Genomic DNA, 27,223 nt, shown 5'->3' on the forward strand with positions numbered 1-27,223 from the left:
TGCTATTTACTGTCCTGTTCCTTCGTCTAGAGAGCCCCTAGAGCAATTCTTTTTTATTGTATGGTTGAAGAACCCGAACCTCACTACAAGTTTTATTTTTTTCCCTTTTATAACCCTCAACAACAACAACAGAGAGTAGCACTGAAGCAGTGCAGGCCAGTGAAGGCAAAGAGCATTAGAAATCTGATGAAACCCTGATGAAAACAGCCTCCTCACCAAACCGACCACATGTTGTTTATCTAAAGATCGACCCACTCGGAAGAAGAACAGATAACATTTTGCATAAAATATGCATGTAAATATATTTGGCAGCATTTACAAAAGATGCAAAATGTTCAACTGATATTTTTTATGCTACTACTATGACTACTACTATCAATATTACTACTACTACTACCACCAATACTAATAATAATTTGTTCTTGCTTCAAAAAAATATAAACAGAAAGGACAGCAAGTTAAATACTAATAAAAGCACATAGAATATGGTTAGTTATAAAGTTATAAAGTTTATAAGAATAAAATACAATGTTAGCCTTAAAAGCCCTACTAAATAATACTAACTCATAGTCATAATAGAATTAGTCATATTTTTATCATTATAGTTGTTATTGTATTTATTATTGTTGCTGTGCATTTCTCTCTCTCTGGAAACCAGCCCTCAGGTTGGCCAAATGTATTTCAAAGAGAAAACAAAGGCAAAGGTTAAATTATTACCTGTCTGTTGTGAATATCCATCAGTTTGTGTTGCAACTTTGACCTATACCATGCTTTCTGTAGTTGTGTGCACTCAGTTTTACACTGCAATGAGGGATTATCATCAACATATTTGTTTTATCAGTTTTATCTTCAAATGAAGTTCTTAAACTAATCTTGGTAAACTGTTAGCCTGTGTCTGATTGTCTGACTGCTCCTATTTACTCTTGACTTTATTGTAGCCATGCTGCCTTGTTCCTAAATCTTAGCAGTTCACTTTTAAAACAGTAGCAGATGGAGTAATGGCCAAAACTATAACAATAAGACCCACTGGACTCGTACTTTGATGTTTGTGCACCATTTACTGGGATAAATGCTTGTGTATTTACCACACTTGGTAAATAAAGGGTTTGTTGACCCTTATTCTGAGTGCAACCAGCAGCCCTGCCTTTTGTCCCACTTTGCTGCCCCTTATTAACACTGAGGCCACATTACTAGCACATCACTGCATTGTCACTTGCTGCAGCTCCTTACTGGCCCATTACAGATGAGACAAGTGTGGCTAATACTTACAGATACTGAAAAGGTCACAGAATAACAGTAAACAATTTAATGAGAGGTCCAACCTGTTCAGTATCTGACAAAGCCTCTTTTCAGTGATTAAACAAAAAAAGAGACAAGAATAAGAAAACAACCAATTTCGCTGGTTAATTCAGCCATACAGGCTCGAAGCCAGGCCTGGGGCCAAGCTTGACTGGAGGGCATAATGAATACTTAAACAGATGAGTAACTTTGGGCTCTTCCTTTTTCTTTTTAATCGGATACAAATGTAGAAAACGTTTTTTCCTTTCTCTGTTTTGTAAGTGGTTTTAGCATGCTTGTCAAGAGCACCGTTGAGCACATGATTAGGATAATTTGGCAAAGCCTGTGCTTGTAGGCCCATTGTGACAGATATGATAGCAAACTGTAGATTTACAATGACAGAATAACTACATGTACTGTTAAATTCATGTCTTATAGCACTCTTTTTAATATTAAAATAACAATTTTATAAATATGCTTTGTAGGTCACATCAAGAGTCAGTGGAAAGAGCCTTGAGGTTAAAGAAGCAGCCTTGTCACTTTCAATCCCAGTTTTATCAAGGAGGGAATAGGGGGTGAATAATGCACTCTCTTGGCCTCGAAAATGTCGGCCTTTTTCAACTTGAAGAGCAACTCTGGTTTGTTACAACTTATTTTCATACAAAAAGATTATACTATTCAATTCATATTACTACAATGCATCATGGGTCCACTTGGGTCATTCTAACTGAAGTGACCAAGCACCCACGTCACGCCAGGTTTTCACATGCTTCCTTAACTGCTGCTTCATCTCCAGGAATTAATGTTGGGGGAAAAAAAGTCCTGACTTTATGCTTCCACCAGAAGCTGATGGTTTTAGTTGTTTATGCCATTACATGTACAATTTCTCTGCCTGGGGGTAATTTAAGTTCCATCTCATGTGGTATGGATAAGGTTGTATGGGTTTAGAGGGAAAAGTCGACTAAAATGTTCCCTGCACTTCAAGGTTAATTTATTTATCATTCTAAAACACAGGCTTGGACAATGAAATGCAAGCTGTAGTTCCTTTATGCTACACACAAAACAAAAGTTATGTAAATGAATGAATAATTATATAATAGAAATAAACAATTTTTATGGTGGAGTGTGAAGGATGAATTGTGGAGTCTCTTAGCCTGAGGAGAAAAGCAGCTCTGTAGTCTGGTGGTAAGGCAGCAGATACTTCTGTATTGCTTGCCAGGCGGCAGCAGGGTGAACAGACTGTGGCTGGGGAATGAATTGTCTTCAGCTGCAAGTATCCTTGTGATTACTGAAATGATTTTCGTTTCTGGTGCCTACAGCAATGAATCATGATATTTGTAAAAAAAAACAATGGTTATGGTCAATGGTCATCACTCTGCACATCTTGCTGTGGTCAGTTTTTATTTGTAACTTTATTCTACCAAAAGTAAAAATTACTGTACACCGTTCTGAGTCAGGCCTGTGGATTATCTCAAGCAACTGAACCCTGTTTTTTCTCACATTCTCTTGTTTTTCAATGCTGTAAGATACACAAAAGAAAGAGTATCAGATATTTTTAATTTGAGGTACATAAAACCAAACTATCCAAATCAGTATTTATATTTTACAACGGAGTATTAGGGCCAGACTAAGATTTATTTATTTATTTTTTTTTAAAATTATGAGAATAAAGTCAAAATATTACAAGAATAAAGTCGTAATGTTACGAGAATAAAGTCATAATAATACAAGAATAATGTAATAATAATACAAGAAAAAAAGTTGTTTTAATGAGAAAAAAGCTTTGATAGAGTTATCAAGATCTGATGTGACCAGCTCAACCAAACAGCAGCCTCAGCCTGAGCCCAGCAGCCGCTGTTTGTCTCAGTCGTACCGTACAGTCAACAGGTAAGCTAACGTATTGATAAGTTCGTCGTTGACAGTTCTCATAAAATAACGACTTTATTCTAGTAATGTTACGACTTTATTCTCGTAATGTTACGACTTTATTCTCGTAATGTTACGACTTTATTCTCGTAATATTACAACTTTATTCTCGTAGACCTAATATTATGACTTTGTTCTTGTAATATAATGACTTTATTCTCGTAATTTCCCCCCCACAATTTTTTTTTCTCTTAGTATAGCCCTAATACTCCGTCATAATATTTTACCTCTAGAGGTAATTTTGAAAATATGGTTTTATTTTTGGTTTTGGTGAATTGGACTTTATGCCCCCTTCTTGAGCTCCAACTGTAAAGCTCAAACTACACAACCATATAGCTATGAGGATCCCAGTGACATACATTTCACTGTGTGCTGCACATGGAAAACCCCTATGAGGACCTCTGTGTTCCTTCCAAAATTATGGTCACATAAACTGAATGCAAGAGTGAAAAGGTTCACGTATGCAGATTTGAATGTGTAGAATGTACAGAAACACATACAAGTCCTGTTGTCCACAACCCTTTTGGAGTATCAGGGATTTCATTCCACAGGGTAGATTTTTTAAAATAACACTTAGGATCAACGGTGCCTACTTCAGCTGAAAAAGTGTCCTCATGTTTCATTAAAGCCACACAGAACAGATTCTCATCACAGATCTACCTTTTTTTCCCTGCTAAGCCTGTGGACCCGGAGGCGATACTTCAGAAGTATAATTAAGTTCTAATCTTTAATGTCACCAAAGCTAACAGGCTCTCTGTTAGCATGGCTTTATTATCTACTAAATGGTTTAATCATAGACCTGCTTTAAAGCATATAGAACCAGAGAGGACGTCATCACAGCAAGTAAAAAAAAAACAAAAAAAAACTGGTGACATCACTTGAAGCCGGAGAGGAAGAATCAGCAGAGGAAAAGGAGAGTATGAAAGAGGTGGGAGTGACACTGCCAAGCTCAGAGTCTGGATCGGCACCCCATAGTGATTAAGATGTGTTGGACTAAAACCAGGCAGAGCCAAAATCCTTCCATAGCTTAGAGTTTAGAGTAGGGGAGGGGGTAGGGAGGGAGGTGAAGAAGGAGGTGAACAAACAGGTAGTGTTCAGACGATGGCAGAATTTAGACACAGAAGCACCAATTTGAGAGGTAAAGACTGCAGCGTAAAGCAAAAAGAGACTCCTGGGATCAACTTTGCCTGTTTTCACCACATAGAACACTCTTGTTCATATTTAAAGCTCTAAAATCATACTATTATCCCCATTGTTTTTTTCTTGTTCAAATTAAACTGGACGAGGTAAAAGGTAAATTTAGAATCATATTTTGGATAAAGCAACATTAAATGATGAATGGAAATATTAAGTTTTAAAAGACTTAATTTTACTTGTGTTTTTTAACACCTTATTCACATAGACACAGTGGATGCACATGTATTTTATGACATTTCAGAGGTTGGATAACACATTTGCTTAAATAAATATCACAGTATCTACAGTATTAGACCTTCCTCCAAAAGTACTATTATTTGTATTTGTTCAGTTTCATCAATTGAGGTAGAAAATAACTTGCTGCTTAGTTTAGAGTTAGTTTATTATCCTTTTGAAGTTTTATTTAACTGGAACAGTATAGAGGTGAAGTGCCTTGCTCAAGGGAAAACTCATTTTCTGAACCACTAATCCTTAAGCTGCTTTTATACTTACGCATTATGGGAGTTATGGCGTGAGCCTAAAAACACATAAATGCACATCGGGGCAATGGTATTTCAGATACTACTTGGAGACCACAAGAACTGTGATTGGTCAGCTTTGGCTGCTTGTGTTACCTTATATTGTGGGAAATGTTGATAGTCAAGACAACATCAAGCAAATTGAAGTTGGCTTTCACACTTCTAGCAAAGTAATTTTTCCCTACCAACTCTCTGAAGGTGAATTATAAATGTGAACATGGTTACTTTGGCTATCAATGATTGCACAGTAATAGTCTTCTATTCAGCTGAGGCAAACTTCCCCACTCTGCAAAACAAAGCGCATGAAAGAACAATATCTTTGCCACTTATAATTAAAGCACCATGTGTCATCATAACAAAAAGGCTGACGCTGAACTATAAATCAGTTCCTATTCCAAAGGCGTATGGTGAGATCCTTTATACACAAGTCCAGTTTCATCCAGGTAGTCTGTGGTTCACACTGGCAAACCATTGTACGTCTACTTATAAACATAACATTTAATTGGCTGGGGTTGTTTTGCATGATTTGTAGAAGCAGCATGGTGGCTAAAACAGAGGATCCTTGGTTAATTTCTGTTAAACAATAACATACACAATTACAATGAATACTAAATATCAGTGCCAGGGTCTATTTCACAGGTTAATGAAAACATAGCTTGTACAAAGGGATGGAGACTTGAAAAATGAAAAAAGGCCTAATGTTTGGGGTAGTGTGAGAGAGGTGTAAAGAGTCCTCTTCGATCAGACCCAGCACAGTGACAGGTCAGCGCTTTGCTGCTCGCCTTTATCCCAGGAGAGAGACAGTGATGCTAAATTGCCTGTCTCTTTTCCTTGCTCTCTCTCTCTCTCTCATTCCCTCTTCCTTTTTATATGTCTCCCTCCCTCCCTCCATTTCTCTCCCTTTCTCTCACTTTTATCTCCCTCCCTCTCCCACTCTCTGTGAGAGGCTAACATCTTAATCATAATTGTGTCATGAGCCATAAACACTCATACGCTTGGCTGTGGAGGCAGCCTCGGGGGAAGTAATGGTGCTGAATAATAACAATAACTTTATTTGAAGAGCACTTCTGTAGAAACTTTTCACAGTTTGTTTCTGTTTACATACAATGAAGAGTGATGAGACAGTATCTCAAGTACAATAAGAATCCAATTAAAAAAGAAAACACTAAATTTTGGGGTGTTATACAACTTTTGTACAGATTTTCGTAAACAATGTTTAGGAAATTTCTTTTTCATTTAGTTTACAATACAACATGAGTACTGATTACTTTAGAGAATATCTGAAATGTTAAGATACATTCATGGAAGCTGCTCTTAATGGAAAAAAAACTGGATTACTTGGATGGTGGAACACTTAGGTACAAAGGCAACTTCAAGGTAAAAATTTTAACACTTCATTTCAGTAATTCAGAGAGCTAGCATCAGAAATATGTCTATAAAGAGTTTTCTACGCTTTTTTGAGATGAGAAAAAGTGATATATCTCATTGCAGTTACTCCAGAAGATCTCAGGAGAGAACGAGTGTGAGTCAGAGAGAGACAGCGGATAACTGAAGTCCAAGACGTGCCTGCTGAACTAATGCTGTACTTTTGTTCAATCCCCACGAGAAACTGTTGAGTTAAAGAGAGCCATAATCTAAACTTTCGTTCAATTTCCAGACTAGAAATTGTAAATTGCAACAGTACTCTACTGTTGTAGCCTGTTAATTATCTGCTATACCAGTACAGGGGAAACAAGGAATTACTCTATTCAGCTTTTATGTTTCAAGTTTACCCTTAAAGATCCAGTTGAAACATTTAGGAGGATCTATTGGCAGAAATTTCCTATAATATTCATAGATAGGAGAAGTGTCACAGTTGTAACACTTTTTATTTTCAACTTAAAAGCAAAGTATTTCACTCTTAGTGGACATGTCTGCTCTTGTTCATTTATCAAGTGAAATCACTGAGTAAACGGACACCACATAATTATATAAAAATTAAACGGTGCACTGCGTTACAACTGTACCACCGATGCGGAACAATTCACACTGTGGGTCAGTTGCACTTAAATGCAATGGGGATTTGTTTGAATATGAGCAAAAACAACATTATTTCTGCATGCATAATTCCTCCTGACTTACCTTACAGCAACTTCCACCTAAATAGTGACTGGATGATTATATACCCATGTGCCTTCTTAGGTAGGGAGCAGACTGCTGACTGACTCATAATGAAGTCCACATTTACTTTTTACTTTGTGGGACACAAATAGCATCTTGTGTTTGACCCATCCATCCATCCGTCCACCAACCAAACCACCCAACCCAACCTCCTCTTTATGAGGACTTTGTCACTCCTTATACTATACCAACTGACTTCCTAAAGCAGGGGTCTCAAACTCAAATTGACTTGGGGGGACTGCTAGTACTGTCATGTTTCTCCTCCACACTTGGTTGAGTGAAAGCCTGACCTTATGACTTTGAAAATGTAGCTGCACTCACTCTTGGTGGCTAATTGATGAACACTGATATCCAAGAACTAATAGTTTGCTGATGAGCTACAGTTGTCAGAGAATCAAAGGGACTTGGTGAAAAGGAAACTTAGGTTGATCTTGCATTAAAAAGTTTGCTGTTCAGCAGCTGCAATACTAATTTAGTCAATTTGAAGTCAATTTTAACAAAAATTTAAAAAAAGTGATTTTTTTTGTAAAAGAGATTTACAATCTGTACAAAATACAATACCATCTATCCTCAGACCCTTCATCAAATAAAAGAAAAACTCCAACAAAAAACAAGGCAAACATTGATTTAGGCATCAGTAAAGCTATTTTCATATCTTTATTATGGAAAATGGGACTACTGCTTTAGAGGGAGGCCATTGAGTCTAGTTCTCATTGGATAATTATTTAATAAATGAATCTGCTTTGTACTGCATATAGACTCTTTTTTAACCATTTTGTAAAACACCCTACTTTAGTCCTTGTGTTAGAATGTGTTTGTTAAATAAAGTGTGTTTCAGAATTACTTTTCAAATGTATGTAACATGACTAAAATTTAATCCTGATGCAGTTCCAGGGTGGGGGAATGTTCTGCTCTGTGCTGTTAGATTAAAGTGCTGTTGGCACAAAGAAAAAGAACCCTCTCCAGTTGAGAAGTGGTTGGTTCAGTGCCTCTGTCTCAGTCATTTCTCAGTGTTTCCTTGGTATTACACAGGGATTGTCGGTGATCCAGAAAATATCAGACACCTTCTACTGGCTCAGCTACCCGTCCGTTAGCAGGATCTCTCTGCCTATTGGACAAGTCTGTGTTGGATTTCTCAGAGGAAGCTTGTGGATTTTCTGTGGCTCAACCAGATGGCACACAACTTCTCTTTCCAAAACCTCAGTAAATAAATATTAATCTCACAGCCAAAAGCAGCTTCCTGGAGACAGATCCTTGGAAGCACGTCTGTGGAGGTTGCTGTGGGCTTCTACATTTCTTCAGCTCAGCAGGGGTCTCTACAAACCAAAAACAATCTATCTGGTTTTAAATCAGGGTTCTGTATATCCATAATCCCTCAGTGAAGACACAGACATTTGCAAATGAGGGTATTCTGTCATTACTGTAGTGTTCTGACAGAAATGGTAAAAGAGCATAATAAAACTTTCTGTTTGGGCATTTTTTCCATCCAATTAGCAATCATTATCCAAAAGTGTGCAGGCTGCACCCACTATAAAGATATTAATCTCTAGTTTTGGATGTCTGTCCAGTTATGACTGCAGTCTTAGTCTTTGCTACCAACTTTGTAAACTGGGTAACTGCCAAAATAAAGCAGGGTCTGCATTAATAGCAAATTATTAACCCTGTGTTGTACATGGATAATTTGGCCATAATCTCACATACAGTAAAGGCTGAAACATGCTTCTCCAGATTGTAAATGAGCAGATGTGAATGAAGTCTCGTCAGCGAAGTTTGCATAGCTACACTTGTTTAAACATGAGTAGATTTTGTTTGTATTTTCTGTTTAAGACCCACCTCCCAACAAGAAGTTTAATCAACCAATCAGCACAACAGCCCAAAAATCACTGAAATGTTTTCTTAAATCCAGCCTAAAGGTACATTTAGGCTGGATTTCAGGAAAGCTGTTACCAATGTGTCTCCCACCAACAGATGCTTGATTTCTACTTGTTGAATTAGTGAGTGGCAGCAGGGTGCAGTTTTACAACCGAGTCTACTGGCTACGACCTGTAGCAAACACTGCAAGTCGCTGCTGCCCACCTGCTCTAAACTCATCCCACAGCCTAAAAGAGCTGGTTGTACAGTAGCTTAACACAATTAATATAGCAAGTTGTGCTAACTTAGACCATAAGAACATTACTGGCCCAGACTGGATAATCAAACTGATTTGATGTTTCTCCATTTTTAAAATAAATAATGAGTCCCCTGCATAGAATATTCTAAATATTATGTAGTTAACATTAAATAATCAATTGATTTCAGAACCAGCCAAATTTTATGTTCAGAGAGCCACAAGGTAATGCTACAGGACATTTCTGGGCCATATAGAAATGTATACCACTAATGGAATCTAAAATGGTTTCACTTCCAGCTGTCTGCAATCAGTCACCCTGGTAACAAAGTCATATAATTACAGGGTGACAGTCCTCAATTCCAAAACTAAAGAAAGAGTCTAAGGCGGAATTTAAAGCAAAGTATCGACCAATATTAACATTCCCTGCAACTGCTGCATGAAAGCACATTTGATTTATTTTTCAAGAGCTTTTTTTGAAGATCACTTTTATCTAAAGTGCTTTGGAGTAACACAAGTCCTTTGGTTTTTAGCGCAAGTGGGCGCAAATAAAGAACCGGCTGACCCTGTACTGCTGCACAGAAACAAAAGGAGGAACTCAGTATATAATAAAGGAGATAAGATGCTGTGCAGAAGAGTGCAGCAAAATAAAAGAAAGCTTAAGTCTGAAATATAAAAGTGACACAAAGATTATAAACTAGGTTTGGTACTCAAGAAATAAAAAGAGAAATATTTTAACCAAGAGACAGTTGGAGTCTTTGACTTGAAGGGCATCAAAGAAGGAGTGGAAAGAAGGGTCCTTCAGGATCTGAAGATGTTTTGAGATTATGGTGAGATACTTGAGTTGCTGTCTGGAGATTTTACCTCCCTGGGTGACCGTCATCTGAAGTTTAAGTTTATTTAGCTGTCCGTAGGTCAAAGGTTATTAGGATGTCCCTGCTTACTTTGAAGCTCTGGAGTTGAAATGTGCTTTATAGAAGTCCACACAGGTTGAGTGGGAGAGGATTTAGTCAACCTCAGCAGCCAGAAACAGGAAACATGTTACATGTTTTACTTCCTGTCCTGTTACCTTATGTTTTTGTAACGTGCTTACAAAAAACACAAAAAACACTTGTTGTTGATGGGTTTAAATAAAGTTTTAGTCATTATACTTTCATTTACTTCAGTATAACATTAACGAGTAAATGCTGAGCTTTGCCTACAGCAGGACAAAACAAAGAGCAGTCAGACAGAGGTTTAAAATCCCAGTTTGGGAGATCAAATAAAGAGTGTGTGCACGCAAAGTGTTGGTTATAAATAGACATTATATAGAAAAGCTGTGTGTGTGCACTACTACGGCATGGGCTGTAGGTCAAGCTTGAACCAGGAAGTTGGTCTGAAAAGTCAAACACTGTGGAACAGAGCTGGGCTGTGTAGCACCTTTAGTGTAGTAACTACTTTGAATTTGCAAGTTACATGACACGCTCTAGTGCCGCCTTTTTCCCATACATAATTGTTAAATAAGAAACTGCTTTAAAAGATTTAGAGAAAGCACTGAGCATGACACACATTCCAAAATAACTCATTGTATTGCTCACAGTGTAAGTTATTAGGTCTTCAAGAGTAAATTATTTTTGAGCAACGAATCAGCCAACTGAGTTGGACAAGAACCCTAAGGCTTATGAGCTCAGGGCCCAAAAACAAATAACAGGAAAGAGCTTTCATTGCAATGAATGGGGCGCCAACTTGGAACATAAAATGGAGTCATTTTCATAAATCCATTACAAAATTAAATAGATACAATAGACACTTTGTGTAATACTTTAACATTTGTCTCTGATTTTTTTCTTCCAAATGTGTTTAGTAAAGCCGGTTTTAGTTAACAACTGTGTGACGTCTGACGTGTTTTTGCTGCCATATGGCTGACATCCTTTGCTTGGTAAAAAAAATGTTATAATAGGAATGATGGTCAAAATTATGAAAATAAAGCCCTTTTGTGTTTGTGCCAGTTTATTATTATTTGTTGTCTCGTGCCGTGGCTAAAATTGCCTGACAGAACATTTGCCCGACAGCTTTAGTTATTAGTTATTTTTCAGATTAAGTTTTTTCATACCCTTCCTGTCCAGTGAAAACCATATTTCCAAATTTCATGATTTTGAAAATTTAATGTTTCTGATAAATTGAAGAATTAAGTGTTAGTTTTTGGGTTGAGAAAATTCTCCTACTTCTTAAGCTGATTACTTATGTTACTTTTACTTGTAGTGGAGTATTTTTACAGTGTTGTATCAGATCATGAATTATTTTCTGAAACAGTGATTTATAACAGCTTTAAAAGGCACTGACTAGTGATGCATTAGAAGAAAAATGCTTAGTATTCTATATACCTAGTAGGGATGCTGTGTCAAACAGGCACGCCAACATGCCATGCCATCATTCAGTAAGAGCATGGTCACTCATTTTTCACATTGTCTATTTCATAGAGCGAACAGACTGGTGATAAGATGCAGGTCATGTAAGTACATGTTTATTAGGAGCTCAAAATAGGCCAACATCCATAATGTCTAATTCTCCTTGTCAGCCTGTCAGAATTTTTCACTTAACGTGCAATTTCATTTTGGATTAAACCTTTTTTGCATTAATTTCTTCAGCCTTCAAGTCACAAGCTGACTGATGGCAGTTTTGACTTCTCTGCACTTCAAACATGATTTCCGGTAAACATCTGTGGTATTTACTGCACACTGCACTTATACACAGCATCATCATTATACTGTATGTGCTTGGCCGTAGTTGTTCGTCTTCGTTGATGCACACTAAACATTCATTGGTATGCACGGCACTGCATTGTTTGGGAGTCTGGGACTATTTAGAACAACAATTTTTATGGTAAGTGCCAATCGGTCATGCTGTACTCTCTCAGCGACGTGATTGAGTTAAAAAAAGAAAACTACAGATAAGTATACAGAGAGAGAAACAGAGAAATGAGAGACAAAAGTGGAAGAGACAGAGAGGGATAAACTGAAAGAGAGAGAGGCTGAAATGTTAAAAAAAACAAAAGGGATGGAGGGGAGAGGAGACGGCAAGTGAGCATGGGAAAAGCAACCAAGGGACAAAATGAAAGAGACAAAGAGGGAGATATACAGATAGAGGTAGAGGGGAGAAAGATATTTGTGTGTTCCAGAGAAAAGTGGAGAACAAAGAGACCATAACCTTGAAGCTAAAGTTGAAAATGAAAGACAGTTAAATAATAGTTTGGATTCTTTAAAGTCTATCTTAAAGCAACATTATGTAACTTTTCTACCATAAAATCATTTTGATGCTACACTGACTTTTAATAGGGTGAATGGTGTTTCTGTCATTCCCACTCTACACCCCCTATGTCTGTTCTTGCACTATGCATTTTTGGCTCTACAACGAGAAGCACTTAACGCTTTATGGCACACACCACCAACGACCAACTATGTCACGGATTTTGGTGAAACTGTCTCATATTGTATTGAGAATATGATTTCTGGTTTTCTTTCTGATGTCCTCCCGCTGCTCCGCCTCTACTCTCTGTGGTTTACAGAGTTTCCTGATGGACAGTAAAGTAAATTGCTGCTAAATGTAGCTGTTAGCTATACAGCTTAGTTAGTTATGCCCATGCTGTCTGAAGTGGGTGCTCAGTGCATCAGGGAAGTGGTAGCACAGGCGCGTTGGCACCACCAGTAAAAGGAAGTTTTAAGGCCTGGGAAGGGGAGGATGGAGACAGAGAGCGATTCCAGAATAGGCACCAAAACCGGACCAAGGTAAGTGGGGAACATAACCGGGCTGAGCAGAAGCAGAGCATGGCAGAGGGGAAGAGACAAAGGAGGAAACTGAAGCTAAGTAGAGAAAAGGAGACTGAACAAGTGGTCGCCAGACAAGGGTAAATCTCAGACTGGCTTTTAATTGTTGGTGAGAGCTTCATGAAATAAAAGGCTGCAGACAGGCGGTAAGCTGACCTTGCTGAAAGAAATGATCTATTTTTAAATAGCAAAATTGGCTTTGTTAAGGCAACTCAAAGCAATTTGTTAAGGTCTGGGTTAAATACTGAAAGCGTCAGCAGTGAGTTGAAACAAAAAGGGTGTGTTCATTTTTCAGTATTCAACCAAAACACTTTCCATTAACTGAAGTAATTTTGTTCCCTGAACCTAACCACATGCATGATGTTAAACTTGTCGAACTTCTGCACTTTTTACATCCACCAACCCCAACCACCTCTCTTTGACTTCTGTACGATGTATGAATATCACACTTTCTGTACTGGAAAAAACAGATCAGTATCCCTTGGAATTATGACCATGCTGGGTAATCCTGCACCTCACGATGTCCTAGAAAATTAGAACTTTAAAAATACTCGCAAGAAATTGGATATGATCTGGGGTTTTGCAAAAACATCCAATATTGGCAGTCTTGTCTGGTGATATAGGATTGGGAAGGAATGTAGCTTAATGGCCACTACAGACTGGAGAAATGATTGTAGCAACCAAGCGCTTAACATTTCATGAGTATTGTATTAAGATAAAAAAAAACAATGGTTAGGGCTAGGGTTAGGGTAAGTTCACCTGCAGATACTAACTGATCAGAGGCTTCATTGGCACTGAAAAAATGGATATTGACATAAATACACTGAACTATTTAACTGCAGGGCCACTGAGACACTGCCCTGCACTCCCTCATATCACCTATCTGAGAGGATGAATCCTCTCCAAACAACACTTTTCTGCTCCTAATTGGTGCTAAAATAAGACCAACGCTCTGCCAATTAACACAATACTTGAAATCCCTCATCATGCTAAACTGTGGCAGTAATCAGCATCAAAGTCGTGTAAACAGCAAATTAAAGTCAAAATGCCTGAACCGTTAACTTGCCATGCCAACTTGTTACTTTCAGATGTTTCCTGCTAAAGTTTAAGGTCACAAAAAAGTTTTCTGTCATCAGAGCTTGTTGTCAGTGTGCAGGATGTTGTGTCTCTCAACAAGACATCAAGGTAATCACAGCAGCTCAGTTCTCTAAAGTAATGAAGAAGTGCTCAAACAAACAACAAAATGAGTCTAGAAATATAAGACACTCAAAGTTGTTTTAGTGTTTATGGATCAAGTTTTTCCTATAATCTGACTAAAATATGTCTCCGAATGCCTCGAGTAGCAGTTCTGAGAAGTTAAATCTTAATTGGATTGTATGCATTTTGGGCTATCTGATTGCAATATGAACATCAAGGATGTATTTATTTACAACACCCATATGTTATAAGCACAGGAATACTCAATAAGTAGCCTGGCTTGTATGAGCTGTGATTGTTTTTTAATTTCTAATAAGATTTGCCTTGCTTATTTAAAGTTTAGTATATTGTTTTCCTGTTGATACAACTTCCTGTTTAGACTACACTGTTTAACTAACAGTTCTTAAGGAAACAATGCAGAATGTTAATTCATTTCAAAAGATACATAGCAAGAGACAGACAAATAGCCAGAAGGAGAGACAGGAAGAACCTCTGTTTATTCTGCCATAAAGGAAGGAAGACGGGAAATAGAGACGTCATAGACAAATGTTGCCCATTTTTGTTTGGTTAAACTGTAAGTTAGCAAATCAGTGCTTGCTGTGCATTTTCTAAATGTTGCAATTGATACTGGAGTTTATGTATTGAGAGTATATCTTCCACTTTCAGTATTTATGTTACATTAAACATAGGGAAAATGTTATTATAGACAAAATCACAATTGTTGAATTCTAAACAAAACCGGCTGATAAATAAATCAACCTGCACAAACCTTGACTGTTCACACTGTGTGCAACATCATCAATTAGCAGATTGAAACCAACAGAAACCCACTTCCATCAAACGCATTCATCTGGGTGTCAGCAACCAATCAAATCTTTTCAGCCAGTGTTATTTGTTTCGACAATTTTGTTGGGAGTGCGTAAAAAGTAGATACGAAGTTGTTTGCAGACCTTACCTCTTTGCAGTTTTAACTTACTGAAGCCCTAAATTATGGGGATTGGAGAGGCTGATAAGGCAAGATTTGGAGAGATCTGAGGGTTATTTTGCTCTGTTAAATACATGATTTAATGTTTCAAATTTGTGGTTGCAATCACAGAGCTCACACTGTGCACAATCAGCAAGGTAATAAAAAAGCAATTTCTCAGAAATCAAAGCAAATGAAGCCTCTTTATAAAATATGAATCATGGAACACACTCAACACTTACATGTCTGTGTTACAATTTGAACTGAACTGAGAAAAAGTTAAACGAAATAACTTTCAGTTTCCAGCTTTGAGTATTGATTCATTCCTGCTTGTATTATTTTTTGTTGAGGCACGCTGTACGTTTATAACCAGAAAAGCTCATTGACCTGTGGAGTCTGATTATATCTGTCTCTCAGTTTGACCGAGGTCTGAGGAAGCTGTAATGATGTGAAAAGACAGCAGGCTCTGCAAGGCCGTCAAAGTAAATAAGAACTCTCCCTCTTAATTGGCTTGCCTGATGGCTGGATCCCATTTTGAAAGAAAGTAAATACTAAGAAGACTCTAAAGGATAGACCATGGTGTCCAGTTGGTTTCACAGACATCACTCTGTTAATGGTGAGTAAAAACTCACACAGAGATATCACAGACATAATTTTACCATCCTTGCTCAATTGTTCTTTTTAAAAATCACTCTTCTTTTAAGGACGCTATTTACCCCATAGCAAAATGGCCACAAACAACAGGGGTGGGGTCATAATTTTCATGGAAATGACTTTCCAGCGCCATGCCAAGCGGATGTGGGAAGAGGTTGGCTCGGCGCAGCTCGATTCCTGCTCAAAAGTCTAATCCTCAAATTATCACTCACTCAGCAAATCACCCTCTCCTCTGCTGCCTCACTTTTTCTCCCTCTGTTCACCTCCTCTTCTCAGACTCATCTGCCTCTCATTTATCCTTCCCAGCCCCCCCCAGCACTATCTTTCCATCTGTCTGCAGGAGGGTGGAGGAAATAACAGAAACACTGCATGACAGAAGACTATCTGTAAAATAAATCCCCACAGTTGTTTCAGTAAGTGCCATTATGACTCAAATTTAAACCGGTCAATGAAGAATATGCACGTTTTAAAAACAGACAAAAAATAAATGCAAACGTATGTAAAGGCACGCAAAAGCTGTGATGTCATACAACAAAAAGGACAACTGGGTATATTGAAGGGTATTAAGTGGCATACTAAGTTTTATCCTGTGGACATTTACACACAAGTGGCTCTGTAAAACCACCAGAAATGTCTCTGTTGTTTGCATCATGTTCAACCAATATGTGCATGTAGTATGAAAGTAAATAAGCATATCCCTCAAAATTCAAAACTTTTTCTTCAAAGCTGCATTAACTGATTTTTATTTACACTTGGAGGAGAAAAACAACCACTATATTATTACCTTATAAAGTTGTTACGGCATTAGCAATCAATTTGTCCAATTACACATCCATCAATTGCAATAATTACTCTCCTTTTAGCACTGCTTTGCTGCTTCGTTTGCTGTTTAGAGCTGGGCAGCTTCTATACCATGGGTTTTGCTGCTGCTTGAAACAGGGTTGAGGGGAATTATGACACTGAAATATACAGTAAATGTGGCATAAAACCTAAACAATGAGCTTTAAGAGGCCAAAAATCTCAGTGATACGTCTCTGTAGGTTTTTCACATGACTACATTACATTACAGTCACTTGATTCACTGGCATTATAAAATATTGATTAGTGGAGCACTATGAAACTGAAATGAAACAACAATCTACTGTTTAAGTCTGTGCCATTCAGAAACGGGTTGTTCCATGTCAAGATGTTTCACTTAATGTTATGCAATTTAGCAGCACCAAAATGAAAAGGTCTGATGAGTCATTCTTTACAATTTTCCAGACATGGGGTGGATTTATGGTTGCAGAAGGCTGACGTATGGCTGCCCACAAGGCACGTCGCCAGCTGTTAGATATAGTGCTGTGTATGGGCAGCCATATTGCTTAAAAGCTGAAAGGTGTCCTTGATCAGAGTCACATGGGGTCTGTTTCACACTCAGAGCTACTGTAGGGCTACAGTATATACCTATGGGGAACCAGGGTGGCATTGGCTTTGTAGAAACAAACTGTAAGTTAGTAATTTCTTATCTACTCCAACACATTGTGCCTGCAATGCACAGAGTCTGAGTGAATGAGAAACTGAAGATGGGCACTTAACAAAGCTGACTTACCGTAACCATAATGTACATGGGGTAAAAATTGTATTCAAAAATGTAATAACAATCTACCTCTAATACATGCAGGACTCTGTAGAGACCTTTCATGGATAGAAAATTAACAATCCAAGCTCTTACTCAGCAGGTTTCTGACTGAATTAGACTATACCTCCGACAGCCGCTATACATTTTTGCCTCCACTCACTGCCTTCATTTATTTCTCCACTAAACACTTACAATAACTACATAATGTGTATTTACATTCATTATAAAGTAGGAATAGTTACTTACTATAAAACTACTGATATAACCTTTATTTTTCAAGGAAAAAAAGTTTCTGCATCTGCACATGTGGAGTGAAAGTAAATAATAGGTTACTAGCAGATGCTGCCTATGCCATTGTGAGGGGTGAAAAACTACCAGCAAACACTGGCAACAATCTCTGTGTGAGCCCACACAAAAATGTGTTTCAAAAAGCAGCAATTTATCACATTTGTTCAAAATACTGGCATATTAATGCTTCTACCTTCTGTCTCTGTGGTACATCACTCTAGGCAACACAGCTGGTGTGTTTTACATGATTCTAAGGTGGGAAAACTTCCCATAATAAGTGTCTCAGTTTTGATTATAAGCAACATGTTGCTTTGGTTGTGTTGTTGTTCTACTGTGAATGCTAGAAGCTCACAGATCGAATCCCTAATTATAACTCCTACACCAACTGTATCTTCCTATGCTTTCTCCCTTCTTACAGTATGTTCTTTCATCCTTTAACCTTTCTTAGCTCTCTTTCTCTCTCATGCTCTCTCAACAAGTTGCAAAAAGCAAGCAGTTTCACAGTAACAACGATGATTTTGAAGAAGGTTTTAGGAGCGCTAATAACCGACACCGACCGGTCTCTGTCTCCCTTCCGTTCAGCGGAGCGGTGAAAGCCTCATTGCAGAGCTGCTGGTTGGATGCTAAATGTTGATTAAATGAGAAAAAGGCTCATCTTTTGATGCGTGGCTCTAATGTGCCAAACTGCTGCTGTAAAGATCTGTTGGAAAGGATGAAACCTCTAGACACTCTCAGCAAACAGCAGACAGCTCTCAGTGGTGGCTGGCAGAGACTGTTGACTTTTGTAGCACTTGTGCTGGAATGTTCTCCTCTGTAGCTCAGTGGGTGGAAACACTGCCAGGGTTACAGAGTCAGAGACAACGTTCTGACATGAACCAATGTTAAAGACCTTCATGGAAGTTAAAATGATGCACAGAGTCAGCACAGTTTCTGCCTGCATATTTTTGTAATACTAAGAACCCTAACACAGCATTAATAATATCCTTAAAGCTCATTATTTAGTGTTTTTTTTAAAGAAACATATTAGATATATCACCTAAGCTCAACAACTAGTGCAACACAGTAGCACAGACCACGGACTGTGTGGTCTCCAAGCACGCCTGCTATTTTGGTTCATGTAGGGCTACAGTGTGTGCAGCAGTACAAAGGGCCAAAGGGGTGGCTGAAGATTAATATAGATCAGACAGCCAGTCACATTCCTGGTCTCATTGCTCTGAAACAACTGAGCCAATCACAATGAGAAGAGCAGTTGGATGTGTGGTAGAGATAAAATCCAGGTAAAAATCCCTTTAGCCAATCTCGTTTAGAGAAGATCTGAAAATTGTTCGGTTGAAAATTGGAACTACGAGCCTTAACTACAGACTATACTGCTACTTGGATGTGATTCACTGTTCCTGTATAAATGCTTATGATTTCTCTCGCAGGTTTAACTGCCTGTGTCTGTGTTTCTATCTGTCGATATGAGGTAACAGTAGACAGTTGGAAGCTTCATGCAGGCAGACAGTAAAAAGCCCATGAAGAGACAGGGACAGAGAGTCGGGTTTGGTGGCTGGAAGGTCGGGGGATATTTGGATCTCTGACTCCGTTCCTAATATAACTGTGTGTGCTGCTCTGTGTCCTGAAGCAGGTGGGCTGTGTTACATGTCAGAGTCACAGTGGGAGAGAGTGGACTCATGAGTTTCCTGGTTGCACAGGCTACTTCAAATCTATGTATAAGTGCAGAGACTCAAAATGGCTGCTGGCTGTTGCTGCTAATTTCCTTCCTCATGTTGTTCTTTGTTTCTAATGAAAGAAAGGCAACTCACTTTTTTTTTTACTTTAATAAGCTTCAATTACCATGGGTAACTTTCACAGTTCACAGACACCCAAAAGATTCCCGAAATGCTCAGCGTAGTCTGATCAGAGTGCTCAGTCTCTGTTGGTTGAAACACAGTATGAAGTTCTGATTTGTAACTTTGATATTCGTGACCATCCTCAGCAAAAAGGGCAGATCTGTTGCATCTCAATAAGTGTAATCAAGCATAGCTAGACTTCTGTCTCGTCACGCTCACAAAGATCTGCAGAAAATCTTGTCATAAAAACTGGGATAATGAGACCTTTGCAAAACCTGAGGCAGCAATTTTAAGTTTGAAAAGTCTTCTGGAACAGGCACCACTCATTGGTTTTCTGTCTGGATATAAACAAGTTCTTACTAATGCAATTTTTAAAAGAAATTGAACTCATTTTTTTTAAAGCTATTAGAGTAGGAGGTGGGTGGTGCTCTAAAGTGCACAAACCAAAGCAGGCTGATACTAATGACCTCGATATGTTTGTGAATGGCGAACGGGACAGAAGCAGTCTACGAAGTGTATTTTGATAAAAATAAAAATGTTTGCATCATACTGATCAAATGGATGGACAGTAGATTAAATAGCAGGAGTGCTATGAAAGCTGGTCACTGTTGGAGTCTGTTGTGAATAAAAGCTGACCACAGCCAAGGTTCTTTAAAGCTGCTTTTGAAACCAACAGGAGATAAGTTTTTGATACTTAAAATATTGACCAATTTAACTGGTCGCAGTGCTAATCAACATTTAACCAAAGCTATAAACTTGAAACTTGGGACTTGGGAGTTCACATGTGATGTAAATCACAAAATGTAGGACTAACTTAAACTTGACCACTGTGAGACTAAACACTTGATCTGACTTTAGATGTTTTTGCTTTCAAGTCTCAAGTCAAGTCATTTCTATAGGGAACCAATGTTTGACACAAGAAAATCATAAACACAACATAAACAAGACAGCAACAGGCAGATGTTACAAAGCCACACACTAGGGTATTTAATGATTTGGCCTATAAAATCAAATGACTTGGTCTCAATTACTAATAGTTATTGCTTTTACCCACTGAGCTACAAGGAGCAAAACAAAACCTCTTCTCCACAACACACACGCCCCTTTCACCACAACGGCGACAGCCAATCCCCCACACCCACACACCCAGAGCAGAACCCGAGTCAGCGCTGAGGCATGCGCCTCCTCCTCCTCCTCCTCCTCCACAGTCAAACCCCGACAGTAGGCTGCAGTCTGTCCACACTCAACTTCTTGTTACTTATTTATAGCAGCTTGTTCCCCAGAGGGACAAAGTAATTGAAACCAAATGCGTTGCCGGGACTGATAGGGGAAGTAGGGCGGTCAGCCCACCCACCCACCCACCCTTCTTTTTGCTCTCTTGATACACAAACATTGTAGAAAAGGGCTAATATTTAGAGCAAACAGCCTTGGAAATCACTTTTCTTGCAATTTAATTTCTGAAAAAGAAAAGAATGTTCCCAAGCTTAATTTCTTCCCAACGTCTTGTTTCACAACAAATAAATTAATTTAACTGCTTTAGTTTTGGGGGTTCTGCATTTGTGAAGTTTTTTTCTCGGGCAGGCAAGCACAAAGTAGGGAAATAAAAAACAAAAACAAACAAAGTAACAAAGGAGAGCTGCAGCTTTAATTTGGTCTTCTTTTGGAGGAATAAAGTAGCAGCACTCAAAGCTCGGCCCACCTCCCCGCCCACCACAGCCACACCAACAACCAAACTTAATGAGCAGTCCAGTGAAACCAAACTTACCATGGTTTCTCTTCAGTCTCTCTTTTTCTTCCTGTTTCCTCTTTATCCCCCTCTTTACTTTCCCTCTGGTCTGGGCTCCTGGTGAGTTCTGCTCAAAGTCGTGGAGTGTCAGGCAGATAAAAATGGGATTGAGTTGCTGCTAAGAAGCTGCATGAGGCCTTCACTGACCAAGTCAAAGTCAGGCAGCCACCTCTCTCTTTCTCTCCCCTCCCTGCTCCCTTGCTCTCTTGTCAGCTTTTCCAATAACAAACTGCTCCCCACCTCTTTTGGCCGAGTCCCTGAGCTGTAAGCGGTTTCCTGGATGCTTGGTGGACTCCCGTGACCCAGCTGTCTCCCTCCTTCTTTTTTTTCCCCTTTCTTTTTTTATTTATTTTTTTTTAAGGTTGCTGCTCTGCCGTGGAGAGTCTTGTTGCTCTAGCCCTCTGTCTCTCTGAGTTGCAGCCCTGCCTTCCTGCCAGATTTAGAACCAGAGACACATGTGGGCTTCTGGTTTGAAGTTTAAAGAGGCGGGACTTGCCTGAGAGTATGGTGTTGTCATGACGACCCCTCCTTCTCCAGCAGTCAGAGCCCTGCCCCTCCAGTGTTTTATGTGCAAGTCTATGGGGGCGTTTTTGAGTGTTTTTTGCCTGTGTGTTGTGTGAGGCACAGTATATTACACTGAATCATACAGCAAGACCTGTCTACCTGACCTTACAATGAGTGGAAGAACAGTTTTCTTTTTAATTACACATTTGACCCATCAGTGTGAATTTACTTTTTCTTTGATGTCCCATGGGTGAGAGAGTGGGGGTATAGTATAGGAGGAGGTTTAGGTGTTTGTGGACAATGAGTATTTTTGAAAGGGTTTTTTGGGGTTTACATATTTTTTATTCTTTTGTAAAAAAAATTTTTTTTATCATGTTTTTATTTATCATAATAAATGTTTTTGTATAAATTATTGTTGTATGTTTATAACCATGTTTTAGTAAAAATGATCAATTTAATATTGATGACTTTGTCCTTAATCAGTGTCCTGCAATCAAGTTTGACATTTTGAGGACTTGCATTATGAATACACTTCCATTTCATCTTTAGCTACTGCACTGCAAGATGCTGTGTAAGTTCATGTGATTGGACCTTCTGGATGATTACACTCGCCCTCCTAGCCTACATTTCCACTGACTCACTGCAGTCTGTAAAACGTATATCCCTTCTTATTACTTGCTTGATTTCAACTTCCCAGTCAAGTCCAACCTTTAAGTCTCAAGTAAGTCAAGTCTCAAATTTGCATTTCTCTGATTTAAGTCTAACTGAAATCTCAGGTTAATAGCTTTGCACATTTTAGTGCTCCTACTTGCATCTCACACCCGTGGTGCAAATGTTACAGGTTCTCTATACTGTAGGCCATATTAAAAACACAGAGTATACTTATAATGTAGTGCTGTGAAAAGTTTGACTCTCCATCTCGAACTATACATTCTGTATGCTGAAATTTCAACACTTTCAGGCGTTATGGGCCACAAGGCTGAGAGTCATACTGGTATCAAGTGGAAGTGAAACAATTAATGCTTCATTTTCCTCACAAAATACAACTAACTAGTAATTCAACAGCCCAGGATTATACATAATCCTGCCTTCATGAAGGTTACAGTGTTCAGTTTTTGTTGAAACTTTTAGAGAGGTGTTTATTCAACTTCATGGTCATTTTGGAGGTTGTGGTGCTGCATTCTACTGAGAGGTGTTTCTAATATTCCTAACAGTTGGTTGCCTGTCATATAAAGGCCTTCTTTTATTTATGTATGTACATTTTGCTGTCACTATGGATGCTTTAGCAACTTATTTTTGATGTAACATCAGTAAATTGAATTATGTCCAAGCGAGAGGGCACGCATGTGCAAGTACACGTGCATGACAGTCAGCATGTGTGCTTAGGAGAGAGTGAAAGAGAGGGAGCGATTTGGAGAATGCAAATTCCTCTCCTCCACTTTAATGTTCTGTGGCCTGACAGCGAGGGAGGAAAAAGCCTCACAAAGCTTCTCCTACAAAGCTCCACTTTCTTTTCTCTCCTCTCCCCTCTTGCCTCCTCTCTTCCTCCCTCTCTTCACAGCCACACTGATCCCATTCTCTCTGCCCGCTTGTTTGTGGTGAGACTGATTTTGTAGGTTAGGGGAATACTTTATGCTTTGATGTTACATCCAGCAGTTTCACAGAGCTGCACCTTTGATAAGAAAAAGCAAGGTGATTTATTATTAAAAGAGGTTAAAAATCCTTTTATATGCCCATAAAATAGGGTTAAGCTGCAGATATGTCCACGCCCAAAATTCACCAACACTTTTTAAGCCTGGTAATTTCAACAATTCTGATTCAGAGTTTTTTGTTTTTCCCTTTAACTCCTACATAAGCCACAAAGAAAATGCAGCCACTCTCTCACTAGCAGTACTGCCTGGAAGAACAAAGAATAATAGCAATCATTGTCTTACAGGCGAAGCCAGTCCTGAATCTTAAGTGGGCAGCCGGGACGAAGCCTGAAGACACCAGGGGAACCTCGCTGTTGTTCCCTGGGCTGTGGCTGGAGCTCCACTTGATGATGTATTAATCAATAAATAAAAGGGAAAATCCCTAATAGGCTTCTGGTACGAAAGGAGGAACACAGCAAGGCTACATCTAATAATGAAGACGTAGTGTAGGCAAATACGCAGGGGAGGTGAGGCAGAAGATCCTATACACAGACAGATTTTTAAACAAGAGTTTAAAAGAAGATGGAGGAGATAGTGGAGAGATGGAGTTTTTACATGTGGCAGCTAAGCAGAGCTAATTCGGAGGCAGATAAAAAGACTCATTGTTTGAGTTAAATGTCAGTGGGTGGAGTTTTGATCAAAGTCAAAAGTCTGAAAACTGCTCTATTTCTTTTTGCTTTCAGAAAGCTGTGTAATTCTTTGAATATCTTTGAAGTAAAATAAAAACATTTCAAACTAAAAATAATGGTGACCAGGCAGTTATGTTAAACCAATCGGACTAACAGAAAACACACACCTTCTTGAAGATTTTAACCTCTATCAGGGGCATTGGCTGGACTGTTACTCATCAGAGTCCAACAATGCAAAGTACTTCAGCTGTATAGCTTATAACTTATGCTCTGCTCTGTTTACATGGAACTCATACAGACATTGTTTTCATGGATCAGCATGAGAGGATATGTGTGGCATTGCTTTTCCCAGTAAAAAAAAATCTTTGAATTTTAAGTGTGGATTCACAAGTGCTTGGCATAGTAACCCAAGAAGATATGAAATGTGTCTTCTTTAGTGACAAACTGGATTAAGTAGATAATTATTTATACCTAAAGGAACTACAGCCCCAAGTGCCCTGGCCAGGTAATGCCCAGTTAGTAAGATTTCAGGCACTTACCACTGATCATACTTGGTCAGACTCACTTTTTAGTCTTTTTACATCTGTAAAATAGAAGAAAAAAACACAACGGATGTCTCTTGTGATGGTCAATTTTTAGCTGTCATCTCCTATACCTCAACATGAAATCTGAAAGCACAAACATCCATGGTACCAAGAGGATGAATCCTAGTGATTTTTGGTGAGATAAATCTTCCTCTGGCGCCACCAGGAGGTCGATATTTTTGGTTCAGCGTGAAATGTCTCAGTGACTGCTGACTGGATTACTATGGGATGTGGTGCAGACAGTCATGATCTTTAAAAAAAACTACGATGAGCTCCTGACTCAGTGCCAAAGTTAGGTCAACATTGAAATTCGTCCAATACTTACAATACGAGCGTGGCTGCAGACTGACTTTGTTGTATGTCATTTCTCTCTCTCTCTCTCTCTCTCTCTCTCTCTCTCTCTCTCTCTCTCTCTCTCTCCCTTTCCTAACACTCTTCAGCTGTCTTACCTAATGAAAAGGCAAAAAAAGCCACACAAAAATATATATATAAAAAAGGTTTCTTTTACAGAAGCTTCCTTGCCAAGATAGCAGCATGTAGAACTTTGGTTATATCAAAATCCGTCTGTTTTTGTAGATTTTCTGTCTGTGTTTAAATCCATGTCTGTCTGTATGGATGAGAGAACAACCACTGTGTTGTCTCACTATGTCTGACTGTGTTTGTTATTGTGTATATGTGTGAGCTTTTGATGGGAGGGGATGTTGGACATTACATGTTTTGTTTGTCCATCATTCATCTGTCTGTCAGCTTTAGCTCTTCCATCTGTCTGCACGTCCATTCAGGTATGTCTCTGTACGACATTCCCATAGTGATACATAATGAATGTTGTTGTTTTTATTGTGTTCTTGTGTGAATCATACCTAAGGCAGAAAAATCCCCAACCTTTCCCTCTCAGCCTGAGTGTCTGGATCGTTCCCAGCATGCTTCACTCCGTGTATGAAAATAGCCAATTACGAACCCAGACTGGCCTGGCGACTGGGTTTTAAAGCTGGTCCAAATGCGGGCAACCTTGGTTGAATATGGATTGTGTCACAGATGTCATCATGAATAAATATGGCTATTTATTTCCAACTCAAATTCAAATTGCAGTCACTCTTGTTTACTCTTTCTGTCTTCCTCCTCCAGGAGTCTGATTCTTCTTTCTGCCTTAAATTAGGTGTAAGCAGTTCTGACACTATTCTACCAAAATTCATCAAAAAGGCTATCTTTCTCTCATTTTATCCTGAACATCTCATTGTGTTATTGAAAGGATCAGATGTTGCCAGATCACAGGGGGACACTTAAAAAAAAAACAACCAAGCGAGGCTGAAGAAGAGGTGATTATCATAATCAGATGCAAATGTTTTGTGGAAATTGACTAAACATCCTAAACATCTCTTGTGGGGCCTTTAGTTTTACTATTCAATCTTATTTGAGCATGATGCCAAAGAGGCTGTTTATTCCAAAAGTAAATCCATATTTCCATTTGGAATGAAAATCATTACCTCATATTCCTCGCTCCATATATTTCATGATTCTAAACAGATTATTTTTATAAATAAAGGAGGATCCAGGACCCGCAATAAAACACTCCCGCATTCATGTCCATAAAATGATTTCAGTGAGCCAACTCATGTGATTATTTTGTGAATGCAGAGTTGTACTGATATAATATATAGTGTATAGGCCTTATCCATGTCACTCTCCACAAGAATACAACAAGCTCAGCACAGAAGAGAATGGGGAGAGTCAATAATAACTTAAGACTCATAGCCTTCAGGAAGCTAGGTGGAGGTGGGGCTTATGAAATGCTATATAAACAGCAGCAGGAGCAGCAGTGGTAACGGTGTTATAATAAATGCAAGAGGCATGTGGGTGAGTGGTTTTAGTTATTCAAGTGAGGTTATCAATCCATGAGTCTGAAGGCTCATCAGACTTTAATGCTATGTTACACAATTTTTCTGTATATTACACAGAACTGACTGCATACTCATTTCTACCTAAGTCAATGGTTTACGATGTTTTCTTGAATAGAAAGGTCCAAAATGCTTCCGTTTTGTGTTTATAAATCACTATATCCTGTCCTACAACATTCAAGAAATATTCTAACTGACTCATGAAGGACAGATGCTGAGTAAATGTATCAATTGGGACTTTTACCTTTTCGGTCACTGAATACTTCTTTAATTTCGCAACTTTCTCAGTGCTGCTGACACAGCTCTAAAACTTCAGCACTTGAAGGAGCCGGTCAATTCTGCTATTTCATTTTCTTCTCAGCGCCTCAAGTTTGTTTTCCTATTAATTAGTCAATTTGAAAGTCACCTTGCCTGAAAACAAAGTCTAGATTGACAAACTGTCACAAGTGGCCACAGCTCACCTGAAGGTAGGGGCAGTAGAAAGTGAAGAAAAGGTGACAATGTGGTCAGTGTTTGTGCTTTATATATTTTTTTATTTCTGTAAAACACTGACTAGTGTCATATTAATGATGTTTACTTACTTAATGCA

The 27,223-nt window shown here is 38.6% G+C and overlaps 1 protein-coding gene across 3 annotated transcripts in view; it reads right to left on the bottom strand.

Moving 5' to 3' along the window:
* sgcd (sarcoglycan, delta (dystrophin-associated glycoprotein)) overlaps nt 1-27,223 on the bottom strand; it is a 280,526-nt gene that overhangs the window by 115,012 nt on the left and 138,291 nt on the right. The window contains exon 1 of one of the 3 annotated variants that reach the window (XM_051399909.1): nt 21,311-21,772. The exons of the other annotated variants lie outside the window; for them this stretch is intronic. Coding sequence (XP_051255869.1) covers nt 21,311-21,313 — 3 coding nt within the window. The 5' untranslated portion in view covers nt 21,314-21,772. Of the gene's footprint in view, nt 1-21,310; nt 21,773-27,223 lie in introns of those variants that run through there. 3 annotated transcript variants of the gene reach the window in all.

The sequence above is a fragment of the Dicentrarchus labrax genome, unplaced genomic scaffold, assembly GCF_905237075.1.
Source record: "Dicentrarchus labrax unplaced genomic scaffold, dlabrax2021, whole genome shotgun sequence".
NCBI lineage: Eukaryota > Metazoa > Chordata > Actinopteri > Moronidae > Dicentrarchus > Dicentrarchus labrax.